Here is a 25793-nt window from a genome sequence, read left to right as displayed (position 1 = left end):
ACTCAGGACAATGATCCCAAACACACATTCAAAATGGTTTTTAAATAAAAACAACCCGGATAGCATTAAGGTTCTGTAGAGGCTCGGACATCAACCCCAATGGAGATTTGTGGAGAACACTTAAGCGTCAGGTCAGTAGCAGGAAAACAAACTATTTAACTTAACCTTACCAATCCTACAAAGACAGGTCCATTATTCAGCCAGAACGATACGATAAGCACGGTAAGGCAAATGAAAAGCGTGAGGTTCCTCTGCAACTCACTCAGGGACACTTAACCGAATATTAGTGGATGGGTATGTACATCATTCTGAATCTGCATTTAGACATGTAACGCTGTGTTGATTAGACAAAATCCTCTAAAGGTCTTGCCCCCATGTTGCGCCATGGGTCAACCTCGCAAAACAGGGGTTCAAGTAAATCATTAACGAGACATCCCGATGGTGAGAGTGCGTACGTTTGCAACTGAAACTGCAATACTCCGAATTACTTAGAGCTGGATTACTGAGAATTTCGAGGGTTGATTTGATCTTCGTGGCTGAAACCGTATCAAGACGGGCCCTGATTGAAACCCAGTGATAATGTAAGCTAACCAAACGCTCCAGATGCATCAGGCAACTCCAACTAGACGTGGTCCTAACGACTGAGAAGGGTGCTTCTCAGTTGGTTCCTTAATTACTGAAAAAAATGTCTTAAACTTGCAGAGAAAACTAAAAAAATAAAGCATTGAAATGACAGATGGTTAACAGTGTTATGATCCCGTAAGGCGCATTTCTTGCCGGGTTGACGAAACCAAACCTCTGACGAGTAATGCAGAGATTTGAGATTACAGCAGCACTTCAGCTACTCCTCCCTCACGAAGAACTCGACAAAGACAAAAAGACAGGCAGGTAAAGTATAAAACTCAGGCAGAAAATACAGTTTTATCACAGTGTGACTTTCTGTTTTCCTAAGTGTCAGGGGATGCGAACGTGACCAAAAGCGAGAGTGGTCGCCGTAAAGTGGGAGGGTCAATGAAGCCTTGGCCCCCGGACTTCTCGAGGTAAAAAGTTTTTGTTTTTTCAGAATGAGCCTCATTGCGTCAGTACGCAAGCATCGTACTGCTCTCAGAAAATAATTTTGAGAGGCCAGAACCGACCGGATAATAGCTGCCAAGACGCATGTGTCTTTCTCACGTAACATCATTCAGCTGGCTACAAGTTACACAAGAGAAACCGTAGTACTGCGGCAGAAAGGAAGCAACAATCACAGATGCTTCCATGCTGCGCTGCTACTGCTGATGACAAACCAACAGCGATCCTTAAATGACAGCAAAAGTTATTACGGGCACTCATCGACAGAAGACAGAACAGCAGAGAATCGTGAAAAAAAGATGCACTTTCATGCCTCTTGTCTAAATGCTTCGAGTGCGTGGCATGAAAGGGGAGCGCAGCCTTCATCCTCACCTTGTAGATACATTTGTACTGGTCACTGAGAACGCCCCGTTCCTCCTCCGCGTGCTGCTCTCCGTTCTGCCTGTCCTCTTTGCCTTGTTTTTCCTGAGCGAAGAGCCGGCGCCGGCCCGCTTTGACCTGAGCCTCCAGCTCCTTCAGACATTTCAGACGGTGGTACACGCCATTGGCGCGGTGGTTCCCGGTCGTCCCTCCGACTATCCCGCCCACCAGCCCGTTCTTGGGCTCGTAGCGTGGCAGAGCGTGCGCGGCGGAATCCGAGAGGCCCTCCAGGGGGCCCTGCCGCGACTCCAGGGTCTTTCTCTCTTGCAGCACGTCGCCCAGAAGCCGGAGCCGCTCCTCGGCGCTGAGAGAGTCATAGGAGAGGATGTACTGGAGGTAAGCCTCCTGCAGCTTGGCCAGCCGGTCCTGCGCCGACTTGGGGATGCGCAGGAGGTCGGCGAGCTTGGTCCACTTCTTAAGGTCCATCACCTGCTGCATGCCGCCCATGTCATTGATGAGCTGGAAAAAACGTGACAGGTCCACTTCACAGCCACCTACACAGGGCAGACATGGAGGTTAGCTTACTAATGCCAAACATGGAGACAAGTGCCATTTTTCCAGTACTTCACACTTTTTTTTTTGGTTAAGAAATATACAGCATTGACAGCAACATTGCTCCTTCTCGCAGACATGTCCTTAATAGTGGCAAATATTGACTTTTGGCTCAGAATACCTGCTATTTATGCTCTAATTTGTTGAGTGCACCAGAATATAACAGTGAAGTCCTCATGGAGACTAAGGCTACGTTCACACTGCAGGTCTTAATGCTCAATTCCGATTTTTTTAATAAATCGGATTTTTTTTGCGTGTCCGTTCACATTTCTAAATATATGCGACTTGTATGTGATCTACTTTGTGAACTGAATGCGTTCAACCGAAGTGCCCCGCATGCGCACTCGAGGACGCGATGACGTCACACGTAGCGAGCGTGCTCAGTGTTTGCAGAAGTAAACATGGATTATAATGCCGGCGCGCATTTTGCGGTCATTAATTTATTTTCTAACCGGAGCTTTCTCTCCATTGACTGCTCTCCTCATTGTAGTCCGCTATGAGTGTCGTCTTTCTTCCTGCTTCTGCATAGCAGGACACAGAATAGTGACGTTTGTCGAGTATCGGTGACGTACAGCTCGGATAAATGCGACCCGGCCGTACAGGTACACAGGTCGCATTTGAAAAGTTCAGATACGTATCGGATTCAGGACCAGATATCCAAGCAGCCTGGGTCGCATTTGAAAAAATCCGATTTGTGTTGTTCAGACTGTCAAAAAAAGATCAGATACAGGTCGCATATGGGCAAAAAAAAAAATTGGAATTGGGTCACTTCAGGCTGCAGTGTGAACGTAGTCAAAGTCTTCTCACAACAAAGTCTCATGTTACCATCACCATGTTCAGGTCATGTAATGTGCAATACTTCAGCTACACTTTTCTGGATCAGAACCAAAGACTACACAATACTGTATACTTTAAACTCTAAGCAGAAAAATCACAATCAACTGAGAGCCTTAATAAAACATAAAAGATTTTATACATTTCATACATTTTGACTGTGCAGGAAAAACAAGCAGACACGGCTGATAATTATTATAGACAAAAGCCAGAATTGAGGAGAAAATGTAGATACAGTGCCACATATACATAAAAGAAAGATCCCGTTCCTTTGAATAGCCATGTAGGCATTAACGCAACACTTCTCTGCACGTTTGTTAAGGACACTATTGGTGCTCATTCGAGCAGAGTAAAGAATGTTGTTACAGGGTTCGACTGAATTAAATTACCGTGAGGAACCTTACTAACAAATGGCTCCAGGACTAGATCTGTACCAACAAATCAACTCGCGACCCATGGCCCAGTACAGAGCTGATGTGAAACTAAAGAAATACCATTCCCATGTGTGAACAGGTGTAGATGCAGTTGCTGTGTGAACGTGGCTCAAAGTTTTTCCTCAGTGTCAGAGAAGTGTTTTAAATGAAGACAGAGGCATATAGAGAACAAAGAAGCTGTTCATTTGAGCCATGAAAGAGCAAGACTTTCAGTAGATAACAGGAAGGCTTAAAGATAAGTTGTTCTGGTTTGAGCTTTCAACCCCTCGTTGTCATGGAATAGGCTGGATTTTAGAAGTATTTTGCAACTCTCATTTTAGGGTAAGGGATTGAACATTCTCCATAAAATGTAATAGTCAACATAAAATGCTGAAGATAGCCTGTGAGCTGGAAACTCATGCTGTTATTTTTACATCTTCCAATACAAGACACTGCCTGCATCTTCATTTTCAAACTCTAAAAACTGCCCAATGCAAAAAGGCTACCAAAAATGTTCAAAATTATGTTGTTTGTAGTTCTAAAAAAGGAAATCTGACTCAGCTAAGACTGGCCAAAAAAGCCTGACTGGTCCATTTCTAAATTTGTGACCTGACAAACTGATCACGACAAATCAAGTGGCTCTTATTTTTATTACTACACTGCAAACACTGATCTAAAAATAAGTAAAATGTTCTTAAAGTTAGTGTATTTGTCCTTGATTTGAGCAGGTAAATAAGAGTATCTGCCAATGGAGTGAGTATCTTTGCCCTTAAAATAAAATAATTAGACATCCTTTACTTGAAATAAGATGATGGAGATGAAGTGTTCTTATTTTAAGTGCAAAAATCTTATTCCATTGGCAAATCATCTTATTCACTTGCTCAAATCAATGGCAAATACACTCATTTTAAGAACATTTTACTTATTTCTAGTTCCGTTTTTGCAGTGTAGCTGAGCTTTGCTGGTGCAAAACAGACATCTTTAAAATGTTGCCAGTCTACTTATGAAGTTGGACACTAAGGCTGCTTCACTATGCACGCGCAAAGATCAGGTCAGCAATCAGAAAGGTGACACCAGATCAGCTTCATACATCATTCTGCACACGCGCGCACACACACAAAAAAAAAAAAAATGCAGCATCAGGTCCAGGTGTCACATTGTCTATTCAGATCATACCTTTTAATCTTCTTACATCATCATGTTTGGCCAAATTAACACTGGGGGAAAAAATAACCTAGACCACCACTGTGCCAAAAAGAGACACAAATTGCTGTTGATGCTGAACCGGTCTGTTGGCCATGCTACAGGAAGTCATCTGGAAACAAGGTATTTTGGCTGGTGGAAGACGCGCCGCTGTGGCTCAATGGGTGCCAGCTCTGTCTGGCTAACAGCTGCAACAGCACTAGCTACGCTGAGCTGATTTGAAAGAACACTGCAAAAACGGAACTAAAAATAAGTAAAATGTTCTTAAAATTTGTCTATTTTTCCCTGATTTGAGCAGGTAAATAAGATCATCTGCCAATAGAATAAGATTTTTGCACTTAAAATAGGAACAACTAATCTCAATCTTATTTCAAGTGCAGTATATCTAATTATCTTATTTTAGGGGTCAAAATACTCATTCCACTGACAGATAATCTTATTTACCTGCTCAAATCTAGGACAAAAACACAAATTTTAAGAACATTTTACTTATTTTTAGATCCGTTTTTGCAGTGGAGCGCTATATCAACACCACAACATATGTGTAGTAAAGAAGAAAACATTCTGGCAGCTACATATTTTTTCTCAACATTTTTATAACAAATTTCAGGTGGCCGTGTAGTCTGGTGAAGATTTTCCTCTCATTAGCCATAAAGTTTTGTGCGGAAATGTTACACATCGTTACTGTTAAACGACAAACGAACATTTTTAACATTTTACTGGAGGGTATTTCTCCGTCGTGGCTATTGGTGACAACACTGTTAAAGTCCAAATAGTGAGCAGCTGCTCTTTTGCCATCTTTATAGCTTAAGTTATTGAAAGAAGCAGCATGTTTTCTGATTCAGAGCTGGTTTTAATGGTTTACTCATTTACTCCTGTACAATCAACAGGTCTTGTCATCTGTGGGTATGCCCAAAAGGAGTTTGTTCCTTAAAGGCATACTATGCAACATTTTTCAGTTAATTAATGTGTTCCATACCGTTTTGGATGATTAAATGAGTCATTTCAGGTCAAACAAAGGTTTTCTCGGCCGCCCTGGGGGTCTGTGGGGGAAATACCGCACTTGCAATTGCAAGAGCGTCTTGCTTTACGGCGAGAACTCCATGAGTTTTTGCCCTGCCATTCACTATATGCACGCGCGAAAGCAACAACAAAGAACCGCGTGTTAACGTCAGATAAACATGCAAGCATATCGAGTTTTTATTATTATTATTATTATTATTTGATTTATTTATTTATTTATTTTGAATGTTGGCGAGGAGGTAGCGTGAGTACCAAGATAGTGCTGCGGGAAGCTTGATGTTCATACTTTCACTGTGTTAGTCATTGTTTGTACTGCCGTTTTTTCAACTTTTCGTTGCGTTCGCCTGTCTGCTAAGCTCAAAACAACCGCGCCTGGCTTGACGGAGAAACCAGAACAGCTGAGCATCTTTATGACAGTGCACTTTTACTTTCGCCCTCTGGGGGGAGCCTCGCTGGAAAACCAACCCTGGTTGCATAGTATACCTTTAATGCTCAGTCATATAAAACACTTCTAAAAGGTAGTTTTCCAGACTTAAAACTTTGCATAAAAACATGCGTGCCTTCCACATTTGGCTTACTTACCAATGACAGGCGGCTCATCCATGGTAATGCCCTGAGATTTAAGGTGTTTGCGGATGCAAGCCAGCCGCTGCACGTTTGGGCCCCAGCGTCGACCCAGCATGTGGACCCTCTGCACCTGTGTGACGAAGCGCATCTCCTCGTTCAGCTTGCACTCCGGCCGCCAGTCTTGCGGCGGCACCACGCGGCACATGCCAGCCACCTCGGCCTGCTCCCTCACTGCGTCCAAGTACACCAGAGGGTCCTGGAACTCCCTCGGCGCTGGCCGGAAGACGGGCACCTCGCCCAGCGCCGCCCAGCCATCGGGCTTGCTCCGCTGGCGGTCCCGCTCCTTCTCCTGCTCGCGTTCCTTTTGCCGCGTCAGCTCTTTCTCGCGCTCCCACTCCTTGTCGCGGTCGGCGAGCCGCAACGCTGCTGGTTTGATCGGGCCTGGAGTGTTGGCGGAAGGAAGAGTGGATGAGTTGGTGCAAGACGAGGGGGAGGAGACCGAGGTTTGTTGAGGGTCTGAGGTAGTGCTGGCTCGACTGGGGTTTGGTGCGTTATTGTGGCCTACTGAGGGGGAGGAGGTGGAGGTGGAGGAGGAGGAGGAGCTCCGACCATGCGACCTGCTTTGCTGCTGCTGTGCTTGTCTTATCAACATCAGCTTGCCGGCTGATGCGCGCTTGGGTCGCTGGTTCACTGGCTCCGCGTTGGCTGCTGGTGTAGAAGGAGGTGGCATTTGTTGAGGAGGTGGAGTAGTAGCTGAAAGTGGAGCAGCGGGTTGAGTCTGTTTAGGAGGGGCGGGCTTCTCTGAATCATGTCCATTAGAAAGCGGAGTGGTAGGGGCGCCGTTCTGCTTGGCGGCCTTCTCTTCGCTGGCCACCTTCTTGCTGCTGCTGCGCGTCTCCAGCGGCGCCGGCTGAAGCTTGGCCTTTTTGGCCTCGGAGCCGCTCGTTTTGGCCTTTTGCGCGACAACCTCTGTGCTCACAGAGTTAAGCACCACCTCCAGACGGCGCTTGGAGTTTCGCAGTCCCTCTCGGCCCGGGCACTCCCCGTGGCCCGGTTGGCACTGTTTCAGCCCGTCCTCCTTGGCCGAGCCGTTGTGCCATTGCCCGTTCAGCCTGCCGTTGGGCCGGACGCTGGCGGCCGCTTTGTGCAGCCCGTTGGATAGTAGCACCTGTTTGCGGGTTTTTGCATTGCTGTGGTGGGCTGTTGCCGCTGCTTTTCCTGAGTTGGCCAGCCTACTGCTGGCTGCTGGCTGGCTGTGCTGATTGTGATTGTTCGCTGACGATGATGCCGAGGCGGCGCTGTTGTGTTTGTTGCTGCTGCTGAGTTTGGTTTTCTTGCCCAGTTCTTTCTGCCTGGCTTTGGTGTAGGTGACGTGGCCCTTAGACACGGTGGCTGTGTACTTCTTCACAGTTTTGGACGGCAGTCGTAAGTCGTGGCTCTTCTTGGCTCCACCAACGGCGTGTGCCGAGCCAGCCCGCGTCATCCCATTCACTTTCGAGATCTGAGAAAAAGAACAAAAAGGAGCAGAAATTAGGGATTTTTTTTTTCTAGATAGTCAAAGGTAGAGATACTCAGATTAAAACATTTAATTGTAGTATTTTTGAGTAAGTCTGAGTTAAAAATACTGCACACCACATTATAAAGAATTTTCTACAGTATGCTCATACAGATATAATTATCAAAAAGCAGAAGTTGAATGTGGACATTTCATAATGTCTGCATGTTGAAACATGTGGCTGGTTAGACTAAAGCTACTCGTGGAAAGCTTTGTTCAGCCAGTAATGGCTAAATAAATCAACAGGGCCATTGTTATTTTACCATTTATTGTCAACACTATGCCTAAGATTTATACAATGACAAACCCAAAACATGAAGGGATAAACAATAGTTTAGACACAGCAGAGAAAGAACATGACCAAATGCGAAGCAGGGATGGCTCTGTGGTTTTGGCTAACAGATGGCCGGACAGTATGAGGTAGGAGGTGGGGTCATTGGCAGAAGCTTAAATCCCATTTGGCTGAACGAAAATAGCTTTTTACTTCCTTTGCTTTCCTCTATGCGCGCATTAAAGTGTGTGAAGGAGAGTTTTAGGAACAAACACGGTTGTCCTGTTCCACAGCCAGCTCATTTACAGTCCGGCTGTTTTGGGCTTGCCCGATTTCAACATAATTTCCCTTCATCAAGTTTTGTCCTGCTAGTCTTGTTTTTTTTTTTTTGCTCCTCCCCATATGCAATTGTAGGTATGCATTTCTCATCCCCACGTTGTTTTCAGGTCTCACCGTCATAACAACTAAGGGTTTCGCCCTTCTTTCCTCGATCTCTACCTGCTATTTGACTACCCAGAGTGATCAAAGAGTTATAAGTCTTTGTACATTTCAAGATGTGTTTACTTAGCCAATGGGCTGAGTAGAAAAGTCGAACTTCTAAATCATTTATATAGATACATTTAACTTCTTGGTGGAGCTACAGCGTTAAAAAAACAAAAAAAAAAAAACAAGACCCTCCCTGAGGCTCCATCCACCTGAAGACGCGTTTGGCTGTATCCAACCAACTTCTTGGTCGGACAGGGGAGTCCAATCGAAGCGGTTCCATCTGGACACCTCTATCCACATAGTTGTCTACATCCTGGCATATTTGCGTGTACAAGCCAACCATGACCTCGCCTCTCCCTTAACACCCGTGCGCCAACACAAATGACAACAATGCCGGATTTTGGAGTTGGGATTGTGTTTCAGACACTAGTCAATTCGTTGTGGATTTCACATGTAACACCTTTTGCTCCTCTACTGTGGTTGAGTGGACCACCTTGTCATTGTTCCACACAACTGCCTCTTTCCTCTGCTGTGTAAGTTTGTTTTTGCCCTGCTCTTCTTCCTTCGTTCCCTCTGTGGCAGAGGTCACTCACTGGCATGGAAAAGGTATTAAGACGGCCATTACGGATCCTCCGGCTTCATCGTTCGTATTCAGCTTTGTGCGGATGTAGCCTGAATCTAGAAGCCCGGATTGTTGGGGCTCCACAGGGTTCAGATCCAGGCTTTATGGGGTTATCATATACCCTATGGCTTATGATTAAACAATACCTCAAGATTTGTTTTATGCTGATGATATCCAACTTAATTATTAAGGACTCATTCATGGTCTTTTTTTTTTTTTTTTTTTTTTGCTGTGTTTTATATTATGAATGATTTGTTCTGGGCTTTTGTTTTTACTTCAATGGTGCTCATTTGATATTTGAATTTTTACCCCTACAGGTTGCCTGTTTTTATAGAATTGTATGCAGAGTTAAAATTCTCTGAATTTGTTATAGATATGAGAAATGTTCATGAGTTCTTGCAATCGGTCTGTGGGGTCTTTATGTTCCTCTGTTTAGATAAGCCTGAACAGAGGAATGGGGGGGGGCTAAGATAGAGTTATCAATCACAGCCGGGGCGCCACAGGAGGTAAGCTACAGCCAGCCCATTGACAGGTTATCCTTTGAAAGGCTCTCACGTCGCACTCATATTCGTGTGTGTGTGTTTATGTGTGAGAGCCAGTGTGTGTGTGTGTCTGTATGCACATGTATTGTATTGTGTTCGTCTCAGGTGGCAGGGGCCAACACAAAGGCTGGGCCATTAAAAGATAAGGGCGCACTGAAACCTAACCCAGCCTCCGTCAATCAGTTCCCCCTCCTCCTAACACACATGCACACAATGGATGAGGAAAAAAAGGGGCGAAAAGGAAAGAAGAAGCACAGAAGGAGCGGTTGGAAAGGTGTGAGATGAAGGGAGAGGAAACAATACAACAGAGCAGAGAATTTACCAGCATGTGACGAATATTCTCAATTAGTCTTATAAACTGAGCTCACTTTCGGAAAATTTTTCATATAGCACAAAACCTCCAAATATTTAATTTTTATTTGTGGTTTTTATGTTAAAACTATTGAACCATTACTTATATCTAACCAGCATCAGTTTGCTGACCAATGGGTCGACGCCGACACTGACAATCCCACTTCCCACCACAAGGGGGCTCAGCAGACCTGCTCTTATCAGCGGAGACCAAACAGGTCTCTCAGTTTTCTCTACACAATTACCCTGTCTGGTAAACAAGGAGCAGAGAGAGGAAGGAACAAAAGCTGGAAAATTAAGACAGAAAGACAGAAAGGACACGAAGCAATATAAATCTGAACAGAGTCAGAGGGACAATCGTGCCGAAAGGAGAGAAAAACAAGAGCCGAGCGCAAACAGGAGCAGAAAGGATTTCGGCTGCATGTGAGAGGAAGGGGAGGGAGAGGGAGGTGGGTCTAGATGACATCATGTGTTGCTATAGCCCAGCTGAGGGCTCACGGAAGATTTTTTTTTTAACCAACATCTGCAGGAGTCGGCCCAGAGAGGAGGAGCAGGAGGAGGGGATGCATAGAGACGGGCGAGGAAAGAAGGCCAGATGGAGAACAGAAAAGAGGAAATCTAACCCTGGGAACGAGGGAAGCCCAACGCTGAGATTTGTTCTTGTCGAACACTCCTACGTGTTCTTCACAGTGACAACAATATCTCGCAGATAGCAGGTTTGTCTCCGAATGATCTAAATTTGATGTTTTTGAAGGGAGTCAATTATATTTCTGTCTGAATTTTCCTGTAATCGTGCAATTTTCTGTCAGTGTATCATGTCAGAATCGAGGATTTCAGAACAATAAAAAGACCAACAAGAGATTTCCCAGGGCAAAAACAAATGGTGTTCATAGACTAAGGTTGCACCAAAGTTACACAAAATACAAACCCAAACCATTGCTACGTTACACGGGTCTGTCATTCTCGTACGTCTGTCTTTCTAGTGTTACGTTATTAATGATCAAGTCATCGTGCAGATTTGCATCACAGCAATTTTGTGACGTTGAGAGGAACTATATATAGACAGAGCACATAGCAAGCATGGGCGTGCAGAGTTGCACGATGAATGGTTGTTTTAATAACCTGCAAGCTTTTACTCAGGTTTAACTCTGCCATAAACAGCTACCACTTTAACATTTATTGTGGAACTTTCAAACTATTTATTTGCCTGCTCTTCTCTTGATCAGCTGACTCCTGCCTTGAAATCACACCCAGGACATTTGCTGCATCTCTGCAGACGCCCATGAAGAACTTTAAGTCTTGCGATTTGAGATTTGCGGCTAAAGTTTTGCGGGAGACTTCTCTCTACATGTGTGGAGCCACGTCGAGAAAAAACAGCAAACACGCTTTTTTCTCTTTTATTAAGTTACGATTTACTGCTTATTTTTCTTGGGGGTGCCCTTAACAGCCCACACCTCGTCTGCAGCAACTTTTAAAAAGGAGGTTGTTCTGTTCTGTAATTGTAGTAGCTATGGGTGATGATGGTTGCTGGGTCTTTTTTTTTGCAGCTCCAATGTGTTTCACTATTGTGTGAACAGGAAGAATCAATCAGTATTGTGCTACAAACCGATTGTTAGTGCACTAGAAAACCTTTTGTGGGACAAGCAAAAACTTTTTTGCAAACCTACAAGAGCAGCACAATTCTAGGAAATTATGCCACTGCAGTATCACTCCCCAATATTGTCACTGCAATAAATATCCCAAATTTTGCTTGGCCTTTTAGTATATTAAAGGGGAGCTATGAAAAAGTGTGCACGCGCAAATGAACCCACAAACCAATTACACCAGTTCCTCTCAGGGCAATGGGCCAAAATTAAAGCAACCTATTGTGAGAACCTTGTGGAAGCGATACCCAAAATGGTCATACAGTTAAAAAAAATTAAATTATTCTATCAGATAATAAAGGAAAACCTAGGAACCATCTGAATTTGGAGAGAATGTCATTCTGGCTTTTTAACAAGCAACACTGGTAATCTCAATAAACCTAACACAGGGAACATTTAGTTGGATTCAATGCAAGACAGTAAGAAATAAAAGTTAGGAATCATTTTATGGGTTGTATGTTAGCATGTGGCTTTAACCGGATTTATAACATACTGTGCAACCGTATGTTTGCATTTTGGATCTTTGGGAATGGATCTCCTGCAGATGATGCAGACTGCAATATAGTTCCTGCTGCATTCAAAAATACGTCAGCCGTCTATGAGATACCTGTGTCGCTCGGCCTTTTGAATCTCAGACTGTAATTTCCTTCATGTGGTGCCATATGGGAGGTTAATAGAGGACAAAGGGATGCATAACTAAAAAGGAGGGTCTTCTTTAAATGCTGCAGCGTCAGCCTGCAGACCACACCTGTCCCTGCCGCCGTGAACAGCTGCTTTGCTATCATGCTATTAACATGTATAGAAACCCCCTTTTTTTTCCCGTGAAGGGCCCTTTTATGGCGCACGGATTCTGTCGATACAAGCTGCTATTAAATCAGCGAGAGCAGAGTCGCAGTGAATTGCATTATGATAATGCTTCGGTTTTACACACGAAACCCCTGGATCGCGTCTCGTCTGCATGATCACTTAACCTTTGGTTATGGCTGAGCCTGTGTTTTCACAGTTGGTCGTGTGAAGAAATGTCGGCGCATGTCTTGAGCTCACATGGCGAACACACATACTGTGGGACGCTCCTTTCAAATGACTGGAGCAGTGTTGGGTTAGCAGCAGAAAGTGAACAAAGAGGAAGAGAAGAGAGATGGATGAGGCTAAATGAATCAAAAAGATCACATAGGACGCCATAAGGCTGCTAGGAAATATAAGGAAGTTCATCTGGGCAGGAAGTCGCTCATTAACATTGGTTGCTGCTCATACTGGACAATCCGAACCACTTTAAAAACATAAACCACACGTCTTGAGGGTGCATTAGCAGCTGCACCGTGCAGCAGCGAGCACCGCCGGATGAAGGCTGGCATTTAAAAGGCTGGGAATCATAACGTAGAAGGTGGAGAGGAGGGAAAAAAAAGGCGAGTCAAAACAAAGAGCCTCAGCAGATAGTTGCTTTTAATTAGCCAACGTGACGAGACGAAGCCAGTTTTTTTTTCGGACCGAAGCTTTCGTCGGGCCTTCTTTTTCTGCGTTTCACTTTGTGGGGTTCCTTGAAACCTGCTAAGTGCCATGGAGAGGGGAGGCAGCTCTCTGCCAGCGCTACTAAATATAGCTGCAGTCGCGGGAGGCCAAAACACAATCATTACTATCTCAGACACAATGGATGGAGGAGAGGAGGAGGAGGAGGAGGAGGGGAGGAAAAAAAAGGAGAAGAGGCGGAAGAGAGGGAAGAAACGCAGAGCGAAGGAAGAAGAAGCATGGAAGAGAGGGGAGAAGTTGGAATAAATCACAGCGTGAGACGAATAGAAGATGTAGCAGATGGGAGGATGAAAGACATTAGGAGCACGGTAAGAATAAAAGAAACCAAACCTCTGAAGATGCTATACAGGTGCATCTCAATAAATTAGAATATCATCAACAACTTCATTAGTTTCTGTAATTTAGCCCAAACCCTGGAACACATTCAGGGTATAGATTCACTACACAGATTTATTTCAAGCTTTTTTTTTTCCCCTGGTATTTTTGCTACGCAGCCTGAGATCATCGAGATGAAAGCACTCACAGGACGCCAACATTACATTTCAGAAAGGACTTAAAATGGTTTAACTGTGACTTCTTATTTTCACTTTCTCTGCAACAAATTTAAAAAAAGGGGATCAGCAAACCGTTCTTCGGAAACAAAAACGACGCCTCACGTCTGACTTATTAAAAAAAAAAAAAAAAAAAAAAAGGTTTCCATTTCATGGGTCTAGAAAAACCTTTGAACTTTTCTCAGCAAGTGGAAACAGGATACAGGTCCCTCTATGAGAGCGGTTGCTGTGTCCACGGGTAAGTCCAACTCATTGGAACTCTGTTGTCCTATTTATAATGAAAATTAATGCAAAACTGGTGGTTTATTAAAGATAAATAAAAAAAAATTGTCCATCCGCAACAAATCGCTGATGACGCTTTTTAGTTGCAATCTCAATAGTACCCGCCAGCTATATTTTGGACACCCCTGACTTTAATGTTTCTTGCTTCCAGCTAATAAAACATTTTTTTTCTGAAACTTTGAACATGAGACCAATTCAAATAAAAAATAATGCAGAAATGTTATGACCAAGGCAACAAAGAACTGGACTGTTGCTCCGTCGAAGAAAGTCTGGAGAAAGTGTGGAGAGGCACATGATCCAAGGGGCCTGAGGTCCAGAGTGAAGCTTCCACATTCAGCGATGTGGAACCACTTTTGTGGAGCCATGTCATCTGCTCATGTTTGTCCGGTGTGTTTTTATCAAGTCCTAAGTCGACCACAGTCGTCTACCGGGAGATTTCTGAGATCTTGACGCTTCAGGGAAACGGCGATTTCATTTTCCAGCAGGAATCGGAACCTGCCCACAGTGCCAAAGGTACTAAACACAATGCTTAATTACCATGGAGTCACTGTGCTTGATTGGCCAGCCAACTGGCCTGAACTGAACCCCGTAGAGAACAATGCAGATGACCTGAAGGCTGCTATTAAACCGACCTGGGCTTCCATTACACCTCAGCAGAGCCACAGGCTGACCGCCTCCATGCCACGTCACACTGATAGGAATATTGCACTGCAAAAATAGAGCTAAAAATAATAACTTTTTCTTGAAATTTAAGTATTTTTCCTTGATTTCAGCAGGTAAATAGGACTATTTGCCAATGGAATAAGATTTTTGCACTTAAAATAGGAACAATTCATCTCCATCACCTTATTTCAAGTGCAGTATATCTAATTATCTTATTTTAGGGGTAGAAATAGTCATTCCATTGGCAAGGAATCTTATTTACCTGCTCAAATCAAGGGCAAATACATTCTTTTCAAGAAGGTTTTACTTATTTTTAGTTCTCTTTTTGCAGTGTGAGTGCCTACACTGGGAAGTACATGGACATTAAGGTAGGCCTACATTTATGTAGTGACTGAGACACTGACATTTGGGGTTTAGCTCTAAGCCATAATCATCAAAGTCAACACTTAAAATATATCACTCTGTGTTTATATAATCTATCCAACATGCAAGTTTCCCTTTCTAAGAGGAATTAAACTTTTTGCTCATATTCTAATATATTGAGATGCATCTGTATTCAAAAATTTTCCACACTTTTTCAGGTCTAACATTCTGCATCAAACTAGTGGATAATCATGAAGATGCCAGTGTAAACTGGCCGCACCATTTATCGGCTGCTTGCCACATCTGTCTCGGTGTAGAACCACGAAGGCTTTACTCTGAACCCTACCTGCTTCCGTAGCTCCTCAGCCGCTCTCCTGGATGGCAGCCCGTTGGCAGTGCCCCGACTGATGGCCAAGGCCTGCAGCTCCCTGGCGTGCTCCCGCGCCTCCGCCCGCTCGCTGCGCTCCCTCAGGAGAGGTGGAGGAGGCGGCAGCTGAGGAGCAGACGTGTCCCTGCTGTTTGAACCCGCCTTCGGCCTCGGACTCTCCCTCGTCCCTGCTTTGCTGTGGTTGTTAAAAACTGGAAAGGAATTAAAAGAGACGGATCAGTTGTGTTGCTTTTAGTGTTTTTGGCTAATTAAATGACTATTACTGTACACCAGTGCTTCTCAAATACCGGGATGCGCCCCCTGGGGGGTGCGTAGAGGTACTGCATGGGGCACAAGTCTGGCCTTTCTTTTGTCCAGAAAATACAGGCCTTCTAACTTATTCAAAATGTGACAACAGCACCCCCTGTTGTTTGTGTTGTACCTGCGGTCAGTACTATGAATAAGCTAAAAAAAAAAAAACTAAACTTAATGTAACTGAAGTGTGTCTTTAATATTAATAGCTTGATATAATTTTTCTAATATGAGGTTAATTTGCAGGTTAGTTAGAAGTAGCATGCCATCTTTCCAGAGAGATCGAGCTGCTGTGTCCGCATGCACTGAACATTTTGTTCCATCCTTTGTTTTGACTGCAGGTACGAGTCGGGCTAAAACCCATTTATATTGTTGTTAATATAAGGGTGGGAATGTTGAAACATTCTAGTTGTTAGAAACCATTGTTATATGTTAAAATGAACCCATATGTTATAAATTTTAAAAGCGATTCTGGGCAATTTTCAGAATGAGAGCTTAGATGCATTAAAACAGAAAAATATGTTAAATCTTTTTAGCCATTTTGTTTGGATGGAGGGAGCTGAATTTCTTTCCTTCTTCAAAAGGGGTGGCGCAGCAGAAAACATTTGAGAACCACTGTCGTACACAATATATTTAATGAGAAACAAAAGAGAAATATTTCTGTATGAAGAGACCTGGAGTTTAACCAGAGCTCTTCAAAGAGTGCAGCAACAGGACTAAATCTTTCAATTCATTTCAGTTCATTTTCTAAGGCTCCAATTAAAAACAGAGGTCATCTAAAGTCACTGAGGTTCAGATTTAGATCAATGTGAGTCCAAATCCATCCAGTCGAATTCAGTTCAATCCAATATAACCCATTTTGATCCAATTTGCTTCAATCCAATTCCACATAATTGCATTTCTTTAAGCAGCCTTGCAGAAGCAAAGCAAACCAACGGATTGCACCGAACGCTTGATTCGATTCAATCCCCCCATCCTGAGCTTGCACTGAGAAACAGGCAATAAGAACGAACACGAAACACTCCCTTTTAACAGGAAGACACTTCCAGCAGAACCACACTCAGGGCAGGCAGCCATCTGCTTTTGACCAGTTGGGGGTTGGTAGGGCAGCAGAGAGAGAGACACAAACAAAAACAAAAACTCTACAGCTGGGATACCTGCTAGAAGAAAACGAGACAGTTAATGAAAGAAACAACATGATATCAATACATTCAGCATTTAGAGAGCAGAATTAAGGCTATTAAGGCGCTGAAGAGATGTCTCCCAGCTCTATGACACAGTTGCAGTAAAACTAAAGAACCCGTGAGCGAGCATCAAATATAACCTTTGTGCTAAAGGAAGGAACTGCCTGGACAGGATGATCATTTCTAAATTTATAAATTTTTACACAGTTTGTCATGTTACAACCAAAAAAATTCATGTATTTTACTGCGACAGATCAACAAAGATGGTAGGAACTGTTTTCAGGGTTGTGTGCAAAGCAAGTTTTCCACTTAACATTGCACATCTTGAAATATCGCATTAAAAAAGGTTGATGAAAACGGCAAAATTCGAATTAACTCACTAAATTTCACGAGACGGTTTTTACGCTAGCTTGAGGTGGTTTTTGACTTTTTAGAAAACTGTAGATGCGCTAAAGAGGAGATGGAAACATTTGTCGAGTCAGTTCTGACGTAGCGAACGCTTACTTCACATGACCGGTCAGCTGTTTGTGCTGCCGGCCTCTTCCCAGATATTCCAATTACGCTCATAAAACAGGTCTGGAAGTAACAATTGATACGTTTGGACGAAGGGATGCGAGCATTTCTCATCCGTGAAAAATATAGAAATCAGCACATTCTTTAAAGCCTCACTCCATTACTGATCTGTGTCCGTGCTAGTTAGCTACTTCCTGTTTATTACAACCAACATCAACGTATGGCGACTTTACGCTGTGCGACGCCTGATTAGATGGAACCAATAGATGGAAAAATGTCAGATGCGCATTTTCTTTTTTGCGATATTTTAAAAGTTCGCTCAAAATTCGCACGAGAATTGGATAGAAACACAGCTATTGTGATGTGTATGAAGACGTTACATATTTTATCTTAGTTTAACGGAACCCCAACATTTACATCTTGCTATGTCCCTTATTTGGCTGCAGATGTGACATCTTATGGATTTCCATCAACAAAAGCTTACTGCCTTTCATAAAGGCCAGATTTCTGGAGCTTGCATCTGATAGTTGTCCTGTTGACAGATTGTCCCTCCTAGGTTGTTGATCTCTGCAGCTTCTCCAGAGTGACCATGCTTTTTAGACTATTCTCTGCATTCTCTGCTTCCTGCATTTTAGTCGGGGGTTATCAAAACTATATATATATATATATATATATATATATATATATATATATATATATATATATATATATATATATATATATATATATATATATATATATATATATATATATTTAAAACCATGAATCTGTTTCATTCCCTTTATTATTGTGTACCACTTTGTGTCGGTCTATCACATGAAATCCAAATACAAATTTGTGGTTGTAACTTGACAAAAAGGGACAAAAAATGTCATGGATGCTGTTGGTAGATCTATTGCTGAAGGATACTGGATCAGCTAGAGGTTTCTCAAAGACTCATTTGGAGAATTACATAAGAATAAAATAGTGTGTAAGATAACTACTTGTATTTTTCGGATTTTAGAGGAGCTAAAGGACAGAATTCAGTTAAAACAGCTTCAATCACCTCATAGCAATTTTGAAGATAAAAACCTCAAATAGGTGTAACAAGCAAACACCAAATCTATAAATTCAAAAATAGGGCATGTGGAAATTTCCTAAAGCAGGAAAGCTATTAAAGCCACACTGTGCATTTTTTTTCAGTCTACCTTCTGTGTCAATGTCAAGCTGAGTGGGTTTAAAACACGTCGACCAAGTGGAATAATTTATATAAGCATTGGAGTGACAACGTTTTGGCATATTCTCTAGAATATGCATGATTTACAGAGTGCATGAAGGAGTCTTTATGCTGCTTGTCAATGAACCTGTTCAAAATGGAGTCCTGTAGGTGATGCCTATATAGGCCCTCTTGCCAGTTTTACTTTCTGTGAGCCTTTTCATGTAAGAAGGTATAGAAGTGCATGAGTGGCTCCACTCCTAAACGTCTGTGACCATCTGGATGTCTCTTGGTGCCCCCGGCATGATGGAGGGAAAAAAAAAAAAAGTAGAGAAAAATCCTGACATTTTTGAGAAGTGAGCTCAACAAAGAAACTGGGCCCATCAAAAGTAGTTTAATCCAACCGAGTCAAGTTGGCAGAGGGCCAAAAAAGAGAAATAGTAGCAGAAAGAGGGAGCACTGATGAATGACCCACAGTGGAAAGCATTTCCTGTCTCCTTCTACCTCCCTGAATAAAACATCTCTCAATTTCATTCCTCCTTTTTCTCAATTGCCCTCATCCTCCTTATGGCTTCCTACCTTCTTCTACCTAAGGGCCAAAATAAGCGTTCTCGTTGGACGGGGGCCCGAGCTGCATATCAAAGTGTACCATTTGACACCGCTCCTAATTCAGCATGATTCACTAAAGTGAATGCCATGCCTTTTTAAACGCCGTCGGCTCTTGGGTACACAAACGTCCGTTTCAGTGTCCTTAACCTCACTCGTCTCTATTGTCCCCTACGAAGCATATCTGCGTGTTTCCTTCCTTATCTATTTATTTTGCATATCGCAGCGAAGGCGCCAAGTTGCTTTGCAAACAGGCTTTGTGTTGAAGATAAGAAAAGGAGAATAAGCTGTCCTCGTGCACGGAGCACGCCTGGATCTGTCCACGCAGGTTTCACTGTCCTCCTGTTTGCACTTCATGTACAGTTTTACGTTCCAGGCCGCAGCTACGCGTGTTCTAGGAAGGATGAGGAGAGCCTGTGTGCAGCTCAGAGGCGAGGCAGATTCTGGGTCTGGAAGAGTTTAAGCACACAAATCCAAAAAGACATTTTCACCTTGTTCCTAATTCCCCATTAATCTCTCGGCTGTTTACTCCTCTGCATTCCAGTTGAGAGGATGACCAGGGGGTGGTTTGGGGGTGAAAACCAGTTCATTTTATTTAAAAACCTGGGCTTGAAGGAAGAACTTTCTGGTTCAGTTCAGAAAACGCAACAAAGAAAAAACAAACCTGCAATGTCTGGAGTTTTCACAGAAGGTGTGCATCATAGAGCAAGACAGCATTGCCCCTCCTCCACCTGTTTCTGCTCTTTTAAGGTTGGCTCACTGTTCATATTTACCATAAACAAACATCGACTGTGTGGAAAAAATGCCTAGTTGCAAAAAGCATGAAAAGTAAAGGAGCATCAGGAATCACAGCAATTAAGGCAATACAAGGCATCGTATAAAAACTACAGTTTACGAGTTCCAAGACATACTATAGAAATCTTAAGTCTACACTATTCCTTGGAACAAGGTAAAAGGTAAACTTGAGAGACATTATGTTGTGCAATCTGTGAGTAAATACTGTGATGCAGTGAGATTTTAAATTAAAGTCATACAAAGAGGATCTCATAGTGGTACATTCAATGCAATTTGATTCTGAAAACTACTAATAAAGTTAGCAAGTGTATATTCTATAGTTTGGTTTAGCATGCTGTCGGTAACATTTTGTAGCAGCATAAAGAAAAGTTGGTGCTTTTCTATTCCATAAAAACCGTTCTATCATATATTCTGGTATGAATTTTAATGCAAATATCTTAGAAATCTCCTCTGGGCCTATGCCTACCATACACCAAGCAGACTTATTACTCTTGTGACCTCCGTTATGTGACCAGACAACCCAATCATCGAAACAATAATATTAGTGGGACGGTGGTTTATAACTTGCTTGTATGGGATGCTCTAAATGTCATATGCTGCGTGTGAATGTGTGTGCATTCATCTGCATGTCTGCGATGGCCCCTGGGGGAGTACATATGCTGAAGTGTGTTGCGTGCGTGTGTCTGGGGTCCTGACCAGCTGTTGCAGTGTGCGCATAAACACCTTGTTAGGGCTTAGTCAGATAAGTGTTAATTGGGGTGGAAAGAATTGATGCACTGCTCTGCAGCTCTATGCAGCATGCTTCTTGTCTCCACGGTTCAAAGCAGAAGTGCAAACAGATATCTGCTCACATGTGCAAACTAACATATGCACACAAATGAGGACAACGACGACACGTCTGTCTTTTGTCTGTCTATGATCCGCTGTCTGCTCCTGAACTCTGGAGTCGGCTCTAGTTATCCCTTGCCTGTGTTGCTCTCGGAGCTTTTCTTTGTTTTTATCTTCCAGCTCCTCTCCACCTGCTTCACTCCCGTCTTTCTCTCCTTCATTAACTCCTCTCACCGGGATCTTTGTGGCACATTAAACTGACTGAAAACATGCAGCCCGGTGTGTGAACTCAGCGTTTGATAGTCAGAAAGACGCGGCGCGCTTTGTTCCGAGCTCCAGCTCTGGCCCTTACCGTGCCCGTTGAGCGGCTGCCTGGCGGGGAGTTTGCCCTTGCGAGGTGTAGAGCTGCAAGAGGAGGCGGTGGAGGCTTGGCTGCTGCCTCCCGCACCATGTGTGTGGCCTCCCGTGCCGCTCCGCACCTCCTCCTCCTCCTCTTCTTCCTCCTCCTCCAGGTCCTCCTCCTCCTGGGAGCTTCCAAAGTAGGCCATATTACTGGGCAAGGCAGTGGAACCTGAGCACAGAGACGCAGAGGAGAAACGAGATCCTGTTACGACGAAACTCCTGACTTTACCAGACGAACTCCCAGAATCTGTAGATCTTCCTAAAATACAACAATATACAATTTTACTTCATTGCAAAGATTTCAACTGAAGTCGAGGGACGGATGGAAAGATGGACGAATAGATGGATGGATGGATGGATGGATGAAGGATGGAGAAATTGATGAATATATAGATTGTAAGAGAGATTAGGAATAGATGGATGGATAGATGGAAAGAGAGAGATGAGGAATCGATTGACGAATAGACGGTTGGAGAAACTGATGGACAAATAGATGGATGGATGGAGAAATGGATGGACGAACAGATGGATGGACAGATGGAGGGATGGACCGATGGAGAAATTGATGAATATATAGATTGTAAAAGAGATTAGGAATAGATGGTTGGATGGATGGAAAGAGACAGATGAGGAATCGATGGACGAATAGACGGTTGGAGAAACTGATGGACAAATGGATGGATGGATGGATGGATGGATGGATGGATGGATGGATGGAGAAATTGATGAATATATGAATGGAAAGAGATTAGGAATAGATAGATGGATGAATAGATGGCTGGAGAAATGGATGGATGGAGAAATGGATGGACGAACAGATTGATGGATGGATGGATGAGAGATTGATGGATGGATGGATGGATGAGAAATTGATGAATATATGGATGGAAAGAGACAGATGGAAGAATAGATGGATGGACGAACAGACGGATGGATGGATGGATGGATGGAAAGAGACAGATGAGGAATCGATGGACAAATAGACGGATGGACGGATGGATGAACGGATGGATGGACAGAAGGAGAAATTGATGATTATATGGATGGAAAGAGACAGATTAGGAATAGATGGATGGATGAATAGATGGCTGGAGAAATGGATGGATGGAGAAATGGATGGACGAACAGATTGATGGATGGATGGATGAGAGATTGATGGATGGATGGATGGATGAGAAATTGATGAATATATGGATGGAAAGAGACAGATGGAAGAATAGATGGATGGACGAACAGACGGATGGATGGATGGATGGATGGAAAGAGACAGATGAGGAATCGATGGACAAATAGACGGATGGACGGATGGATGAACGGATGGATGGACAGAAGGAGAAATTGATGATTATATGGATGGAAAGAGACAGATTAGGAATAGATGGATGGATGAATAGATGGCTGGAGAAATGGATGGATGGAGAAAGGATGGACGAACAGATTGATGAATGGATGAAGGGATGGAGAAATTGATGAATATATGGATGGAAAGAGAGATGGAAGAATAGATGGATGGATGGATGGATGAATGAATGGACAAACTAATGGACAGATAGATGGACAGGCAGACAGATGGATAACATTTAAAAAAAAATAAGAGTGATTAATATCCGTGGGAACAAACATGTTTTTTAAACACTTGTTCTTCATGCTAAAGCAAATCTAGATTTAAGGTAAATCAAACTCCCCCCGTGATGAAATTAGCATAGGAACAGCAGCATGAGGTCAGAGGCAGAGCGACAGATAATCAGGCCTAAAAGCAGACTTAGTCTATGTTAAACATGATACAGCTGTTAGTGTATAAAAAGGTGTCCCTTTTGATAGTAATCTGAAATGTTCCAAATGGATCAACGTCAGTGTTGAGATATTACCATAAAAATAAGTCCCTCCGAGGTTTGAGCGTAATGCTGATTGTGCCGCTGTTTTTAATCTGTTATTATCCCAGCTGGTGGCCCATTGATGCTCTCCGAGCCGCTCAGAACGGAGCAGCAGCCATTGTTACACTCACAGTTAAACGCACAAACATAATCACGGACATGCACGGCACAATGTTACGACTGATGACAGCCCCATTGTTTCTGAATACGCCGGCACAACTAACGTTTTCCAATCTGCTGCTGATAAGCTGCATTTTGAAGAATTTACATTTCTAATTTGACACTCACGGCGCCCGTTGTTTCTGGTGTTTTTGCTGCGTTTCTGTTGAGCCAACTTGCTTTTCTAACCACGCCGCATGGTTATGAAAGCAGTCTAACACAGAGCAGCGCTGAGGGGGGAAAAAAAAAAAAGGAGATTTTTACTGATAGCTGGGATTTGGTCCAGAGCACAGACGGTATGCAACAAGCAGTCTCTTTCCTCAGAGGCTCCAGCTTTTGACAACTCCGAGACATACATTATGTACATGTGCTCACATTACTTGCGAAATTCTCTCGCTGCAGAGCCAATCCCAAATCTGTCTCTTTCACTCTTCCAAACAGGATTACAGTCAATTACCGACTCTATTGCAAATGAAAGCCGATGGTCTCTCCCTTTCCTTTTTCTGTCATAGCCCATAACTTTCACTGTCATCTCTCAGAAATGCTGCGCAGTGTGAGCAAGGGGGGGGGGGGGGGAGGAGCTGAATTGTTTTTGGCAGCAGATGGCTTCTAACGTTACCTCGGTAAGCCCCAAACACAAAAAAGGTCACAGAGCCAACAGCAGTACTAATAAATCTCATAATGTTGTAGTAATAAATCAGTGAGCCAACAGTGTTTTTAGTCAGATAGATGCAAGAAGACAAAAAGTTTTTCTTGATTTCACTTGTATATTGTAGCAGGGGCCATAACTGTACCCAACAGAAGACGACACCCAATGCAGGAGTTCCCACCCCCGCATTGGGTTTGCATGTTCTCCCTCAGCATGTGTGGGTTTTCTCCAGGTACTCCTGCTCCATCCCACAGACTGTTGGGTTAATCGGATTCGCCACATTGCCCTTTGGGTGTCTGGGCTGCATGCAGGGTTGTTTGTCCAGTGTGCTCAATGTCCGCTGGAGATGGGCAACAGGTGTTTCCAAGCCTCCGCACACCTTACTCGGGTCGTGTGCGCGCGTAGCCGGGTATTTATAAAAACAAATATCTCCCCCATATCGTTTTTAGAAATGTTTTCTTCCACGCAAACTTGTGTACATTCCCCATTGACCATTGTTTTAAACATGCCAGACACACAGAGGGCAGTCAGCCACAGAGAGTCCTTCAAAATAAAAGCGATGTTAAAACGGCATTGTGACCTCCAAGCACTTTTTCCTCCTCTGCATATCAACATATCGGAGCAGCTGGCCTTGTAAAACCCAAAAAATAGATAAATAAAAAGCCTCTGAGCCAGCTGTAATGTTCATAATGTTCCAAGTATGCTTTTACTTTGAAGTCTCGATACCAAGGCAAACACAGGAAATGCTGTGGTAGAGGTAACATCAGTTGGAAATAAACCTCCAGAGATACAGTAGGTTAGTGAATTTGTCCAATTTAACATGGATTACACACAGAAACAGTCAATTACAAAACACAACGTAGAAATCAGCTCCTCATTGACAGCATCATTTTTTTACTCCACTGTATGACCAAGTCTATAACAATGGCCGCACGTATGCGTCGGACCCTAAAACTCCGTCGTGTCATGTACACACGCCGGCTAAAAGATGGAGTCTTTAGAGATCAGTACTTTGGCCAGAGTTTTCAGAATCATCTATTTTTTTGGCAAGTAAAATGCCGTTTATGTGTGGATGAAGGGCATAACCGCATAAAAATGTATCCATTTACCCAGATACCCAGCTACGTGTGGACTAGGCCATAAATAAATTGGTGATGAAGTGATGAAGAGACCTCTGCAACCCTTGATGGCTGCTGAGGAGGTAATGAGGTCATTTGATTCAGTTGTGCTTGAGCAGAGACATCTAAAACATGTAGGACAATGTCCACTCAGTACTAATGACTAAGAACTCAGTACTACTGACTAAGAACTAAAGAACATAGGACAGAAATTAAAACCTCTTATCCACAACACAAAGCATTTCACTTCTCAGCTACGCACTCTTTATTGAGGAAGAGTTCCTCTAAAAACAAGGTCTCTTTACTGCAAGTTATCAAGAATGACGCTTGGTTGTCAACAGGAAGGTTATTTTAACGATCTCCATCACATTTTTACGACCCAGGTTAATCCGAGAGAAGAGATTAGCGTGGGTAAATGACAGGAGGAAAACAATAGGCCCCAAGATATAAACCACCGCAGAATCCTCCCGGATTTCACGTCAGAATCTGTTCTCCACAACAAGTCCAATTGTTTTTCAACGCTCGCCGACCTGGCTGCATTCCAGCAGATATGCAGCTCCCTGATGCAAGTCTTCTTGGCTAAGAGGTGCATTTAAACACATTGCACAGTGCTTCTTTTGACCTTCGGGGGTCACCTTGGGATAAGACAGTGGCGGTAGTTCGTTTAACTCCAGGTTTGGATGTCAGGAGGTTCTCCACCTTGGCCTCAGAACCAGGCTGTTAAGCTTTACACACATCAAGGATAGCTGGAGAAATAAACTAGCAGCAAACACACATATGAGGCAACCACAGGACAAAGAGACGTATACTGCTTCAGCCAGCACTGTGTGTGAAACATCCAAGCCTGTTCCT

At 43.3% G+C, this 25793-nt stretch overlaps 1 protein-coding gene and 1 long non-coding RNA gene across 2 annotated transcripts in view; one reads left to right on the top strand and one right to left on the bottom strand.

Annotated features, from left to right (window-relative positions):
- The window catches only part of jarid2b (jumonji, AT rich interactive domain 2b), a 136059-nt gene that overhangs the window by 11351 nt on the left and 98915 nt on the right, over nt 1–25793 (bottom strand). The window contains exons 5-8 of the mRNA XM_036145208.1: nt 21092–21310; nt 15286–15518; nt 6099–7584; nt 1444–1985 (exon numbers count right to left, since the gene is read on the bottom strand). Of these exons, the coding sequence (XP_036001101.1) occupies nt 1444–1985; nt 6099–7584; nt 15286–15518; nt 21092–21310 (2480 nt within the window). The remainder of the gene's footprint in view (nt 1–1443; nt 1986–6098; nt 7585–15285; nt 15519–21091; nt 21311–25793) is intronic.
- On the top strand, nt 9230–10774 carry LOC110368741. The gene is made up of 2 exons (XR_002428357.2): nt 9230–10333; nt 10440–10774. It is a non-coding gene; the product is annotated as an uncharacterized LOC110368741 (long non-coding RNA).

The sequence above is a fragment of the Fundulus heteroclitus genome, chromosome 13, assembly GCF_011125445.2.
Source record: "Fundulus heteroclitus isolate FHET01 chromosome 13, MU-UCD_Fhet_4.1, whole genome shotgun sequence".
Classification (NCBI taxonomy): Eukaryota; Metazoa; Chordata; class Actinopteri; order Cyprinodontiformes; family Fundulidae; genus Fundulus; species Fundulus heteroclitus.
The sequence above is the reverse complement of the archived record's forward strand: the minus strand, read 5'-3'. Positions and strand labels throughout refer to the sequence as shown.